The sequence below is a fragment of the Ciconia boyciana genome, chromosome 7 (genome assembly GCF_034638445.1).
Source record: "Ciconia boyciana chromosome 7, ASM3463844v1, whole genome shotgun sequence".
In the NCBI taxonomy this organism is placed as follows: domain Eukaryota; kingdom Metazoa; phylum Chordata; class Aves; order Ciconiiformes; family Ciconiidae; genus Ciconia; species Ciconia boyciana.
The window spans coordinates 7,162,214-7,175,365 of NC_132940.1; the positions used below are offsets into that span (position 1 = coordinate 7,162,214).

At 40.2% G+C, this 13,152-nt stretch overlaps 2 protein-coding genes across 3 annotated transcripts in view; one reads left to right on the forward strand and one right to left on the reverse strand.

The window, feature by feature from the left end:
- Nucleotides 1-13,152, forward strand: part of SLC1A7 (solute carrier family 1 member 7) — a 56,357-nt gene that overhangs the window by 30,521 nt on the left and 12,684 nt on the right. For both annotated transcript variants that reach the window (XM_072868405.1, XM_072868406.1), the window contains 3 exons: nucleotides 10-229; nucleotides 3,856-3,955; nucleotides 5,553-5,786. In XM_072868405.1, the coding sequence (XP_072724506.1) occupies nucleotides 10-229; nucleotides 3,856-3,955; nucleotides 5,553-5,786 (554 nt within the window). The remainder of the gene's footprint in view (nucleotides 1-9; nucleotides 230-3,855; nucleotides 3,956-5,552; nucleotides 5,787-13,152) is intronic.
- The window catches only part of PODN (podocan), a 71,769-nt gene that overhangs the window by 7,384 nt on the left and 51,233 nt on the right, over nucleotides 1-13,152 (reverse strand). The window lies entirely within an intron of this gene.

A 13,152-nucleotide genomic window follows, 5' to 3' on the forward strand; every position in this document is an offset into this window, starting at 1 on the left:
TTCTTTCAGTATCGCACCAAGAGTATTCCCATCATTAAATCTAACAAAGCATCATCTGAAAGCACCACTCGTCGCATTATAATATATGGAGTCCAGGATGAGAATGGATCCAATGTTCAGAATTTTGCCTTGGATATCACTCCCCCTCCTGAAGTGATTTACAAGTCAGAACCAGGCACTAGTGATGGCATGAATGTGCTAGGGATTGTGATATTCTCTGCCACAATGGGTAGGTTTCAGACATATTTGGTTTGTAATAATCCCAATGTCCATTTAAGAGAATAAGATAGGTGTTGGGTTGTTTGGTTTCTTGATTCACCTTTTTTACCTGCTTCTGTCTAAACTTTGTGAGGAAAAAGGCAAGACTGTTACAGAGCTGTTCCCCCAACCTTTTGAAGATTAAAAATCCTTGATGACTTTTGTTCCATGCAGTTCTGTTTTCTGTGCATGCACTTACATTGTTTTTGTTTTGGTTTTTTCTGGATTATGTTGAGCTTTTATTTATGAACCATTTTTTCCTGACTGTAAGAAACACTAATACGGTGTGCTCAAAGGAGGTAGGAATTACTATACCAGGTCAGACCCATGGCCCCTCTGCCAATATTCTGTTTCATTCTCTGGACAGTAGCAAAAATCCCAGACAAAGTTTCAAGAAATTCTGAAATAAACAAGTCCGCGGCAGACTTTCTTTCCAAAACCCAAGAAGTTAGTACACTTCTAATGCCCAGAGCTCTAGGTGTTGTATTACAGGAATGAAGAACTTCCCACACTGCTCTTGGTTCAGGGGGCATCAGGCCAAGATGCCCCCTGCTCTCGTGGCTGGACATTTCACTCCTGCAGCTGGCAGTCCAAGCAAAACCTGCTCGCAGACCAACTCCTTGGCTAAAGTTCCCCTCACCAGGCAGAAAATTACTTTAGCCCTGGAACCTGCCCTGTCTGTTGTTCTTACCCATTCTTAGTCACATTTTACCACATGATTAGTGTAGAATATAACTGTCACTGTGAGAACCCAACTCAGACAACAAGCCTCAGTGATATCTTGAATAAGTGAGCTACAAAGGTATATTGTTTTATCAGTTTTAAATCTGTGGATCTTCTTTTTGATTGAAATTTCTTGATTTTATTTTGCCATCCTGCAATGCTGATAGTTATATACCATCTAGTAGCTTATCACAGTGGACTCTAAAAGCTTCTGTCTGGCTAATTTATTCAGTTTAACTTGCTGGAGGAACTCATTGGTGCCATGTGTGTTATATTATGTTTGTGGATTCGGAAGAGGGAATTTAAACAAACATGCCCTAGTTAATCATAAAGTTCTGATGATTTTTACAAGAAAATGCTGATCAAATTTTCCTTATCTAAATTTATTCTTGGAAGTTAATCTGGTCAGCAGAGGTAGTTCCATAAAACATCTTTGACTCTATTTATTATATCGTGGTTCATACCAGCATGAGGGGTCAAAAGTCAAGCCTGGAATTAGCAGATTTGTGTCTCTTCTTCAGTTTCTCCAGTGGGTGGTATTCCATACGCAACACTGCTGGAAACTGGCTGTCCCCCAGTTTGTAGTATTTTACAGTCAGTTCCCAAAGTACAATGTCACAGCAAACACTAGTCCAGCCAAAAAGTATTGGATATGAATGAATTACATGTGCTTATTAGGATCAAGGGCAATTTTATACTTCTGAGCACAGAAGATCATTCATTGTCTTCCCAGAACTGAATGTATTACTTTTACCATGCCCCTAAGTCTTGCTGGCCTGGGGCTCAAGAGATGGAAGCTGACAGCTAGTTTCTCCCTGGCTGATATACAGAAAATGTACTGCCAGTACTGCCACGTACAGCATAGTCCCGGCTGCTGGGTCACCTGTGACTGTATCAGCCACAAACCTGAGACTCTAAACCCTCAAAACTTGTCATCTACTGGTGACTATTTCAGACTGTTGTTTTGAACAAAGGATGCAGCCAAGCATTTATCACTGTCTTCAGCTTTCTGCACCCCCCAAAAAATGGAAGCAATGAAATAGAAGACATGTGGCTTGAATCTCTGTGAAAGAAGAGATTCTTCCAAAGCTTTTATTTATTGCAAAAGAATGTATACAAGCCTTGGTGCTTGGTAACAGTTTTGCTCACTTTGGCTGAGTCTTATTTGCACAAAGGTCTTTTTACACCACTTTGGCATCAAAAATGGTGTTAGGGTGGGTATGAGTTCTTATTACCGCCTTGATGCTGGGCTCAGCTGTGATTAGCTATACTACCTCTTCTCAGACAGTGTGCAGGAATTTCTGTTAGAGATTATGACAAGTAGCTAAGAGTTGAGACATCTGATCTTTTTTTTCTTGGAGGAACACACATCATTTATTCACTACAAGGAAAACGTTTGCACTGAAATGGAACTTGGTACATCGGGCCTGCAGACAGGAGGCCCCAGTCCTGCCTGCTCCCTTGTCTGTCCCCACCAATAGCCACATGCTTAGGTAGGACACTGTTTTAAAGAGCAAATTTCAGTTATTCTATAAAATAAAAGAGAAAATGTTCCTTCTTTTTTGCGTTATACAGAATTAGAAGTTAAGACTCTTGTAAAACTGCCACCAACCAGGCTACAAAAGCTGAACTATATTTAATGTCCCGTTACCAAAGATGAGCAACATGCTTAATAAAGGAGTGTTGTTTTCTGACCTTGAAGTTATAGCTTAGATGAATATTAGCAGGCTTATAAGCCCACATCTTGAATGCACTGTTATTGTGAAATCCCTGGATAAGACAGCTGAGACCCTCCCTCCCTGCCTCAGGAGGGGATTGCCCTGGAAGCGGTGCTGCCTGAGACCTGGCTCGCAAGTGCAGATGTGGGCTCTGAGGGACAGAGCCCGGGCTCCTGCTCAAAGCAAGGACACTGCATATCCAGAGCAAGTGGCAGCACGCACCCCACTCATAGCCCCCTACTTCCTCATGAAACTCCCTTCAAATGCAGTCTCACTTGGTACAGCTAGCTTTTGAAGTGCTTCCTTGAGCAATTATATCAATCACTTATAATCCTTTCAGGGAATGATGGCATAAAATTAATAAAATAGGAAAAATATATCTATTTATATGCATTATTGGAAACTAACACTGTCTGGAGAGTATATGGTTAGATGGCACATCCCAGAGCTGTATTCTTTTCCTTTCTGAGCTCTGCGTGCACATAAATGGGTTTTCTTGGCTTTCTTCTTTGCTGGTTAGTCTGTATAGCAGTTTGGCTTTTCTTCACATGAACTTGCATTTCCTTATCTCCCGCAAGGTTGCAAAGCCTGACTGATTATGAGGGTTGGTTGTTATTACGTAGACAGATATCTACTAAAAATAGGATGGAGCCCTCCCATATTAACTCCCCGTTACCAGAACAAACCTAAATACCGGCTTTGCCCCAGTATTTACGGATATTTATGGATTCATGTATGCTGCCCAGTGGTACGCAGTGCACAGCAGTAGGGCAGACTGCAGGCAGAGATAGCTTCCTTCGCTAGAAAAATGTTTTTCCGTTTGTCTTCCATGGATCCCTCAGAGCAAGTAAATCCTTCTCAGGGCTCTATGAAAGACAGTTAAGGAAACAGGCTTGCTACCAGAGTGGCTAAACCTACAGCACAAAAGTTTGTACCTCCACAGGGAAACTTTCAGGGAACTGCAAATGAAAAAACCACTCAGCTAGGGGAGAGAGCCCTGTATGGAGCCAAAGCATGTCTCTTTATACAGAACGAAGATCTATATTCATCCAGTCATCTTCCACTTAGTTCACTTTGAATTACAGCAGGGGGTGAAAGCACTGGGGATTTGCATGAAGGCACCTGAGAAATTGAACCTGAATGCCTTTGTTTGCAGGTATAATGTTGGGAAGGATGGGGAACAGTGGCGTTCCTTTGGTCAGCTTTTGCCAGTGTTTAAATGAATCTGTCATGAAGATAGTGGCAGTTGCTGTTTGGTAAGTAACTGTTTTAGTAAGAAAATCAGTATTTTTTTAAAAGAGTAAGAAAATTTCAACACAAGAGGATGCACAGAAATGTCATAAACTTATTTCCAGGGAAATAAATGAGGTTGAATGATCCTTAGCTGTGCGGGGCCTCAGCATTTGAAGGAAGATAGCTACACACACATCCTGTCCCTGGCTTGTACTGTCATTTTGACAGAGGCACCCTATATATTACTCCCAAATAACGAAACATGGTATAGCTGGGTGTGTGTGTGCTGTATGCACTAGGGGCACTGCCAATCTTTGGGCATGCCAAGAGGGATTATAATACATCCAGCCCACACAAGGGAGAAGCATGATGAGATGCTCAAGCTGGTACTTCCATCCCTTACAGCATTGCTCCACTAGAAATACCAGCCTGGCTTTAGCTCGCTCCAGAGGGGGCTGGGCTCTTGTGCTGACGTGACTGTACTGTTGTTAGCATGGTTGCTGCTAGCTTGGGTATCTCTGCACTGAACAGCACAGTGGAGATGATACACCCAGACTGCTTGTCACTTGGGATGTCTCCAGTCAGCAGAAAAGCCCTCAATGAACCATCAGAGGCCATGTAACTTAGGAAAAGCCTTCAGAGCAGTCCTAAATTACACTGACAGCCAGCTAGACCTGCCAACCCACCTGTCCCAAAGATCAGAGGAACAGTAGGTGACAGCCAACAACAAAAACTATCAGCTTAGCATCTTCCGCACCCTTCAGAAGGTCCCCAAACATGGCTTAGCCTGATGTGGGGGGGGGATCCCACTACCAGCACTCAGCCTTTGTTTCCAGATACCTGGTCCAGTCTGACTGAGCTGGGTCAGGGAATGATTGCTTAGTTAGATGGGTCCAAGGGGGTAATAATTTCTGGAAGGGTGAGGGGTAAGTGTCAAGTCTCTGGAGATGGCACAGCTGCAAGTGGAAGATGGCTGGATGCCCCCAGGTTTGGTTGTGTTTTTTTTAATCTTAAGCTCTTTTGGCACCTGTGGCTTTGTGTCTAGCCATGCACAGAAGCACAACAGTTCTGATAAAGCACCTATCCCACATCTAGTCCAGAGAGGGTTCAGAAACTAACTATTCTTCTGCCTATATATCTGCCCCGAATCAAACTTCCAGGCAGTCCAAGAGTATGTCTAATGCATGTTGGTGTTTCTCCCATGTCTTCCAAAGGCAACATAAACATTTATTTAACAGCTTCTAACTAAAATCCATGGACAGTTACACGAGCACAGACACATGAGCAGAGCTTAGGATACATTCCCGCTCTCCCCAGTAAAGGACCAGCCTTAAGCTAAAAAGTCAGAGCTGCCTTCTGAACCAAAACGTTTTAAAGTCATTCCTATAACCTCAGCTGTGCTGAGGAGTACCCCACATAAAAGATTGTTTAGCCCAGTGCTTCAGGCACACTCCTCAAGTGTGAGAGAGAGGGGCTTAGTCTGATAAAACAACGGAACCCAGCTGTGCCGCTTCCAGATAGGGTGCTGTTACTGCACTGTTACTGGAAGGATTTCCCAGCTCATACTGTTCGATGGAAGTGAGCTATCTCCTAATAATGACCCTCTGTCTTTTTGCTCAGGTATTTTCCATTTGGAATTGTGTTCCTAATTGCTGGTAAAATCTTAGAAATGGATGACCCTTCGGCCATTGGGAAGAAACTGGGTTTCTATGCCATTACGGTGGTTTGCGGCCTGGTGGTGCATGGGCTGTTTATTCTGCCAATGATGTACTTCTTTATCACCAAGAAGAATCCCATTGTCTTCATCAGAGGGATTCTTCAAGCCTTGCTCATTGCTCTGGCCACGTCCTCCAGGTATTATACAGTTTCTAGACAGATGCAGCAAAATACTTGCTAGATCCTTACTCCAGCTTTCTCTTGGGAACAGCACACTATAGCTGTACTGGAGCAGATATATTTGTATCTGAACAATGGCCTGTGTCAAATTCACTGGTATGTTTGTAAAAGATGTGTCTCTCAACATTTGGAAGTTATATGTGGGAGCCATTTGACAATAATGTTTGTCACATTGTATTCCCTCAGTTTAAAAAATATTGGACAAAAATGTTTTTTCTTAGAGCACTAGAAAGGAAATAAGGGTATTTTTCCATAAAAACAAACATTGTGCTTCTACAAAGTTAAGATATATAAGGGACACACAGTTTGTCCAGGCTTCATTTTTGGTATTAGTGGAGAACCTCCTAGTTCAGTCATATGGAAATGTTTTACCCTTTCTACTCATCTTAGTCTTTGTTTCTTGGTACATTAAGAAAAGACTGTGGTTGCAAGCTATTGTCCAGCACTGGGAAAGTATTTAGCTGTTCTGCTCAAGGAATAATATATTTTGCATCCTTTTTAGGGAGGATGTACAATGAGTTTTAACCATAGCTGAACAAAGGTACAGTGAAAATGGGAAACAGCTTGTGAACTGCTTATGAAAATGACTCCCAACATGGATAAACTGGTGCGTGAGAAGTGCTTGAAAGGGCTGGAATTGACTTGCATGGAGTGGAGACAAGAACGACAACTAAAATAACATTTCTCTGTAGCCGATATAATGAAAACACAGTTTCATGGCATCTGTGGCTGGAGGCTTGTTACTTTGAAGTAACAAGAGCAGCTATACCTACCACTTTTTATGCAGTAATAAAAGCCACAGTACAAGCGGAAAAAGCCAGGTAAATAGGTCTCTTTAACACATCTTACATATTTATTATTTCTACTGTCAGCTGTAAAGGAAGAAGGCTAAAGAAAGGAAAAGATACCTTTCTTTTATCTCATTTTTGCTTTTTGATTTTTAAAGTTATTGTTGTTACTTTACAGAGAGACTGGAAAATACTAAATTCTTATCCAGATTTTGAAATTATGACAGCTAGTGACAAACACCTACCTTCATCTACCTAATTTAGACTGCAAATTAGTAATTAGTACAAAATCAATGATAAATTGGGAACATCTGTTTATAAAGAAACATAATGAAAAATTAAAAGGTTTTATTAATGCCCAAATATTTATTCTAATTAACAATAATGACTGAGGAGTACTTCATCTAGTTATACTTAAATACTGATCCCTTCTTCCATTTTATAATAATTTCTATAATAAGTTGAGCTCTCGTGACTAATATATCCTTTCAGGCAATAGTATTGTACCAGCTTCTTATCTCTTGTGCCTCTAACGTTGCTTTTCTCCATAACTTCCCAAGCTCCTTGAGGAATAATTCATGTAATCTCTCCTACAATGGAGTGACCCACTTAGAAATAAAGTGCATTTGTAACTGGTGGGATTACAAAAGGAAAAGGCAGGAATGACATATAGACAAAAAGTTCTGGGAAAGCAGTCAAACAAATATTGATTTAAATAAGTTCTTTTTAGTAGTCTAATAAGGGCTGTTATGTAATCAGTGCATATGGGTTTCCACAGGGCATCATCACTGGTAAATAATTACGTGAGTTTTGCAGAAATCTGGAACTCTTCTGTGAATTATCTAAGTAAATAAATACATGGAGAAGTAACAATGTAACTTCCCTGGACTCAGATTAGTTGATGTCATTCATTTTTGCTGTAATCTTCTGCAAACCTTCTTTTTGTTACAAAACATTACTTTGCAATGCGGTAATTACTGTCAATGCTAAAGGAGAAATAATCTCTAATTTACTGAAGGGATAATGAAAAAGAGAAAACTTAAGTTGTACTAGACCTGTGCCAGACTTGGGAGAAGAGCCTAAAACTGTTATTCCCAGCCCATTGGCCTGATTAGGCTCATTATAGTTCTAGCGAGGTCCGACAAGGTAATTTGGGGCAGAAAGCTCAGATGCAGATGGCTGTTTCTCTCATGAGTATATGTACAGTGGTTAGGGGAGGAGTAAGCAGAGCAGAAGGAATGTATAGGAATTAAAAGAAAGGAGAGGAGGGAATTATTATTTCAGTACAGTTGGAAGGTATTGGCTTTCCACTGTGTTTCATTTTACAAGGTGTTTTCGTATATAACAGTTTGCTCCAAAATGGCCTATAAAGAGCAACATACTGTGAAATACAAAGTTAAGGAAAAATTATGTGCTGGGTGGTGTTTTAAACTCTAATTAGGCTTAAATAATTAAGGCAATCTTTTTTATTAGAACATAAAAGGTTTGTAGCTTGAGATGTTGTCACATCCCCAGATTCAAGTAAGATACTAATTTTGCACTCAGAGATGTTAGTGTTGGAAAAGGCTTGTCAGGTTCATGTTTGACACACTTGACTATCTGTCCTGCTCCTCTAAGAATTCTGTTTCTGAAGAACTCTATTGCTGACAACTCAGTTTTTTTAATCTGTGCCATTCCATTAATTCTCTTTTTTCCTAGAAAAAGATAATTTTCCTTAAAAATCTAATCTGAATTTTTCTCTTTTTAGGAAAAAAGAGAAAGTTTTGTTCCTCGTTTTACCCTTAGCATCTACAGAAGAGTTTGTCCTTTTCTCTTCTTTTCTGTTAATAAGGAACGAAAATAACCAACTTTTTCACAGTATAGATCCCTTTATTGAGGGAGGTTTAATCAAGACTTAAAAGATTAGCACATATTCCACCATTTTCAAAAAACAGATTACTTTTCTTAATTTTCCCTGTTTTGCATCAGCATTGCATTTTGATTTTATAACCAATTTACTAGTCCTTTACTGGTCTGGAAACTTTCAGGGCTTGTGCTTGTTTCTTCATTGGATCTCATCTCCTTACTCTGTCTCTAGCTCTGAGAGTATCAAGCCATTTTACAATCATGAAGGGCCCTCTTTGCAGTTCATAATATATTCAGGTCCAGGTTGCTTGTGGTATATTTCAAGGTTAGAAATGTTCCAATGCCAATATCATCAATCGTAGTAATAAAAAGTCAGACATGATATGTAGTAACCAAAATACACAATTGGATCTACAAAGGTATGCAGGGGTTTTGATTCCCCTGTTTTACATGAGTGCCTAAGTTGTATTACTACTTGGAGAAACTCCAACAATGGTTGGTTTGAGAATTTTTAGATCAGTTCTTTTTTTTTCTCAATTACTTGTAGAAGCATAAGGAAGGAACATGCACGCTCTCTAGCAAATGTGAGCTAGCTTTTTTAAAAGACCTGGGTATTACAGTGATCATCATTGCAAAGCTTAACTTTTAGGCAACTTTCAACCATGTAAGATGCCTATGGTTCATCTAAGAACTGAGCTCTTCATGGGGAGAGTTGGGCTCCTAGGAAAGAACCCCAAAAGCCATCGTGGCAAGGAGAGCTAGACAGGCATCAGGCATAGCTATAAAGCAAAAATCTCAACTTACAGAACTGGTGAGAGAGAGGTGTGTCCCTCTGCTGAGTCTCTCCAACGTAAAGCAATCCTTATGTGAGGTTTTCTCCAGCCCCATTTCCTTACCCCAAGCTGATGTGAGAGTGCTCACTGACAGTGGGGAATACACAGGGAATTCAGCTTTCCCTTAAACCTCCTCTGACTTTGACTCTCCTGGGCTCTGACTCCCAGGAGAGAGCCCCTCTCCTGGGGATATCGAGTACTTCGAGATAGCACTCTCCCCCCTTCCACTGTGCAAGGAATAATTACATATTTATAGGCCCAGAGAGGGTGTAGTTCAGGAACAGAGCTCTGGCGCCAGCTGGCAGCTCAGCCTGTCAAGAATCACCAGCAGGACTTGCTACCAGAAGAGATTTAGTATATTTATTGTCAGAAGCTAATGTACCACCAAAGTTAAGGTAAGTCCTGAAGAAAGGCTCTGAACTTACGGATTTGGGGCTTGGGCATGTTTGATGGATTTAGCTCTCTTTGCTCCTTCTTACCAGTGTGTATATTTTGCAAATCCAACACAGGCCCAACATGGTTTTTAATGTTTTTCTGCTCAAATAGCAGTGCCTTGTCTAGTGATAGCTGAACTTTTCACCTTCGTTACACTGAAAGGAATGGATACTGCACATGACTGAGCTGTTGCGAAAAGAACATGCACAAATAATTGGGGCTGGACAGGAGAGCTGCTTCTCCTGACAGTCAACACATCTGTATTTGGTTAAATAATACTTGCCACGGGGGCATTATATAACACTCATAATGTGGGTATTGGATTTTCAGATCATCTTAGAGGAGAACAAAGAGTTGGTTTTAAGTGTACTGATGTGTTTCTTGCAGATGTTTCTGTGTCAGTTCATGTCAACATCTAAAGATAGAAAGAAAACCACAGATCAGTGTCCTGATATTCATTCCAGCTAGTCTGCACCTGTGGAAAGCTTTCTTTTTAAGCTAAAAGTCAAACTGCAAGAATCAAAAACAAAACCATGCACAAACCCCGAGAATGTAACACAAGGGAACCCGAAAGCCAGTAAACAGCTATCTCATGGCAATGATTTTATTGAATCTGAACATTATTTCAACCCATTTCCCTTTAGCGAAAGATTCTGCACCCCATTCTCAGTCCCCTTATATTTCTCCAGGAATCCCAATCACAGTAATATTTTAGTTTGCACAGACATTACTGGAGAGGCAGGGACAGAGAAGAAGGAGATCTCTTATTCCTTTGTTGCATCATTTAGGACACAATGAACTCGATCCCTACAACTAGCACCAAGTCCCTGCACCAGTCACCTGGCCAGCCAGCCCCTGAAGCCAAACCCTTGGCCCCAGTACAGGCTGGCTTTGGCAACAGGCACCCATAGCGATGTATACAGCTCCTCTTTACTACATCAGTAAGGTGGGTACAGCACGTGCTCTCATTGCCCACCTTGCCCTGCTCTGTGATGTTCAGGCCACATAGCTGTGGATTTCTGACTCGCTGCTTTCTTCCCCCCACATCACCCCTGATCTTGTCACCTCTTACTGTATTGAAAAAGCAGTATTTGGCCTACAGGCAAAATTCCTCTTGATTTTAGCTTTCCCCATTCCAGTGCCATGAGGGAACTCTGTTTTTCTAGGTCATCTTTCCATATCATTAATGAATTAAAGCAGTATCTTCTCAAGCAATTGAAGCAAATTGTATCTTCTCTGAAGACAATAAAACATGAGTTTTTCAAGGGGTTTGCTGCTTATGAAACACTAAGATCTTGGCTATTGCACAGTGTAAATTAAAGGCAGATTTAGCAAAAGGGAGATGAGATCAGTTTGTTGATTTTTTGGAGCAAATATCAAAATGCATTTGAATGATAAGATAAACAGAGCAGGCTGAACAGCTGTTCTTCCACGGTGACTAGCTGTCTTTGTGGCTTACACTAGTAAGAGCTTGGCCTGATCCAGCATTAGCTTATGCTCAGCCTCTGCAGCTGCAGCATTTTATCCCAAAATTGAGATAAGACTCCAAAAATGTATTTTTAATTGTAAGAGTTAGTACTGCAAGAAGATACCTCTCCTCTTAGCTGAAAGCTTTAGGACAATTTTTAAAAGACTTAACAGATTAAGATCAGTGCTTTAGAGTATTTTTTCCTCCTAATAAATGTTACATGTCAGGCTTTCATGTTACTGCTCCACTGTTTAACACTAGATAAAGCAGCTTTCAAGAAAACAAACCACCTAAGTTAACTGGAAAGACAAATTAAAGTATTTCTTTGAGAATGTTTTTTCTGCAGCCATTTAAATTATATATGAATATAACTCAAAAATGACAGTAGGAAGGGGGGGGGGAGGTGCCACTTTGTAAGTCACCAACAGCCAAACCCTTAAATAAGACACATATTTTCTGATATGTGCCAGATGATACATTATGAGTAAAAATGAACCATCATTGAACAAGACAACCTCTCCTAGGATACTCCATATAACTTTTGTCACCTGTAGTCAGGAAAAGTTCATTCAGATTGAAACAGGTGCCGAAAGGGTAATCAGACTTTTTAAAGTAGCAATCTTGTAAGAGAAGACTTTAAAAAGTCTGATTGGGTTAGTCCAGGCTGAGAGGGGACAAAACTGATTTCTGACAATACGTGTTGTAACAGCTGGACTGATTTATGCAAGCAGAAATGCATAAAGCACATAAAAGCAAATTTAGTGTGAATTGAAAACAGTACATCTAGATCATAAATTAAATTTCTCATCTGAACAGTGAGTTCTAGAAAGTCTTTCAATAGGAACAGGACAGACAGGCTACTAGCTCTAAGTTGTGGTGTCGTAAATTTGAGTGAGACTGTATGTAGTAGTTGTCTGTGCTAGGAAAGTACAAGAATCTGTGACCTGGAAATTTGCTTCCTTTCAATATCTTGCACAACGTTTTTCATCATCATTGCATTTACATTCTGCCCATTTTCTTTTTTATTATAATATTTAATAAACAACAAACCCAACATCTACTTATGTGCCCTAGAAATGTTACTTCTAACAGCACAAAATTAAAATGAAATAAGTACCTGACTCTGTGAGATAATGCACAAGTTTAAAAGTTGAATTCTTGCAAAAACAGTGTCATACACTCTGTTTACAAGAGTGGAAATAGATTTTGCTGGTTGTGCCATTGGTATTATGGGATTGTTCTGCACAATCTTTGTCACATCTCAACCAAATCAGAAGATGTAAGTCAGTTAAAATTTGCACATTTCACAGCTCAGGTCTCTGCCCTTAGAACAAGAAGACATTTAGGTTTAAAATTCTGGTATGTCAAAGTGTGGGCAAGGTGGAAAAGACTTGTAAGATTACCTTTTTCTCCTGTTTTTCCCTCAAAAAAATTAGACAGGGTTTTGTTACAGAAAAGACAAATGGCCAAGGAAAGACTGCCTTTAAAAACAAGTAACCTTCCACAACTGAAGTAGCTGCAGGAAAGGGAGACAAGGAAATAAGTTTTGTAATTGCTTCCTGGCCATGCCTGTTGTTAACATCTAGAAGTGCTACTGTAGTGGTCTGCTCCTAGTTGCAGCTATGCCAGGGGTTTCAGTTCTACATTATCTGTGAGCCCCAGCTGCACCCTTTATTTTGTGAACATTTTATGGTAAATAAGACACAGAGAATTTCAGTCATTCACAAATGAATGTGTGAAAAATGATAGGCATGCCCAAGAGAGAAATGACATCTAATGTGTACTTTGGGGGGTTATGCTTTGCTGTGTTTGTTTTTCAAAGTAAATATTGATTAAATATTAGTACTGCTGGCATGAAAAAGTTTAATATATCCCAGTTACCAGAGGTAATCAGATTTCTATTGCTTCCTTGCCCTTTCAGTTTATTTGCATACTTAGAGAATTACTTTTGTCCA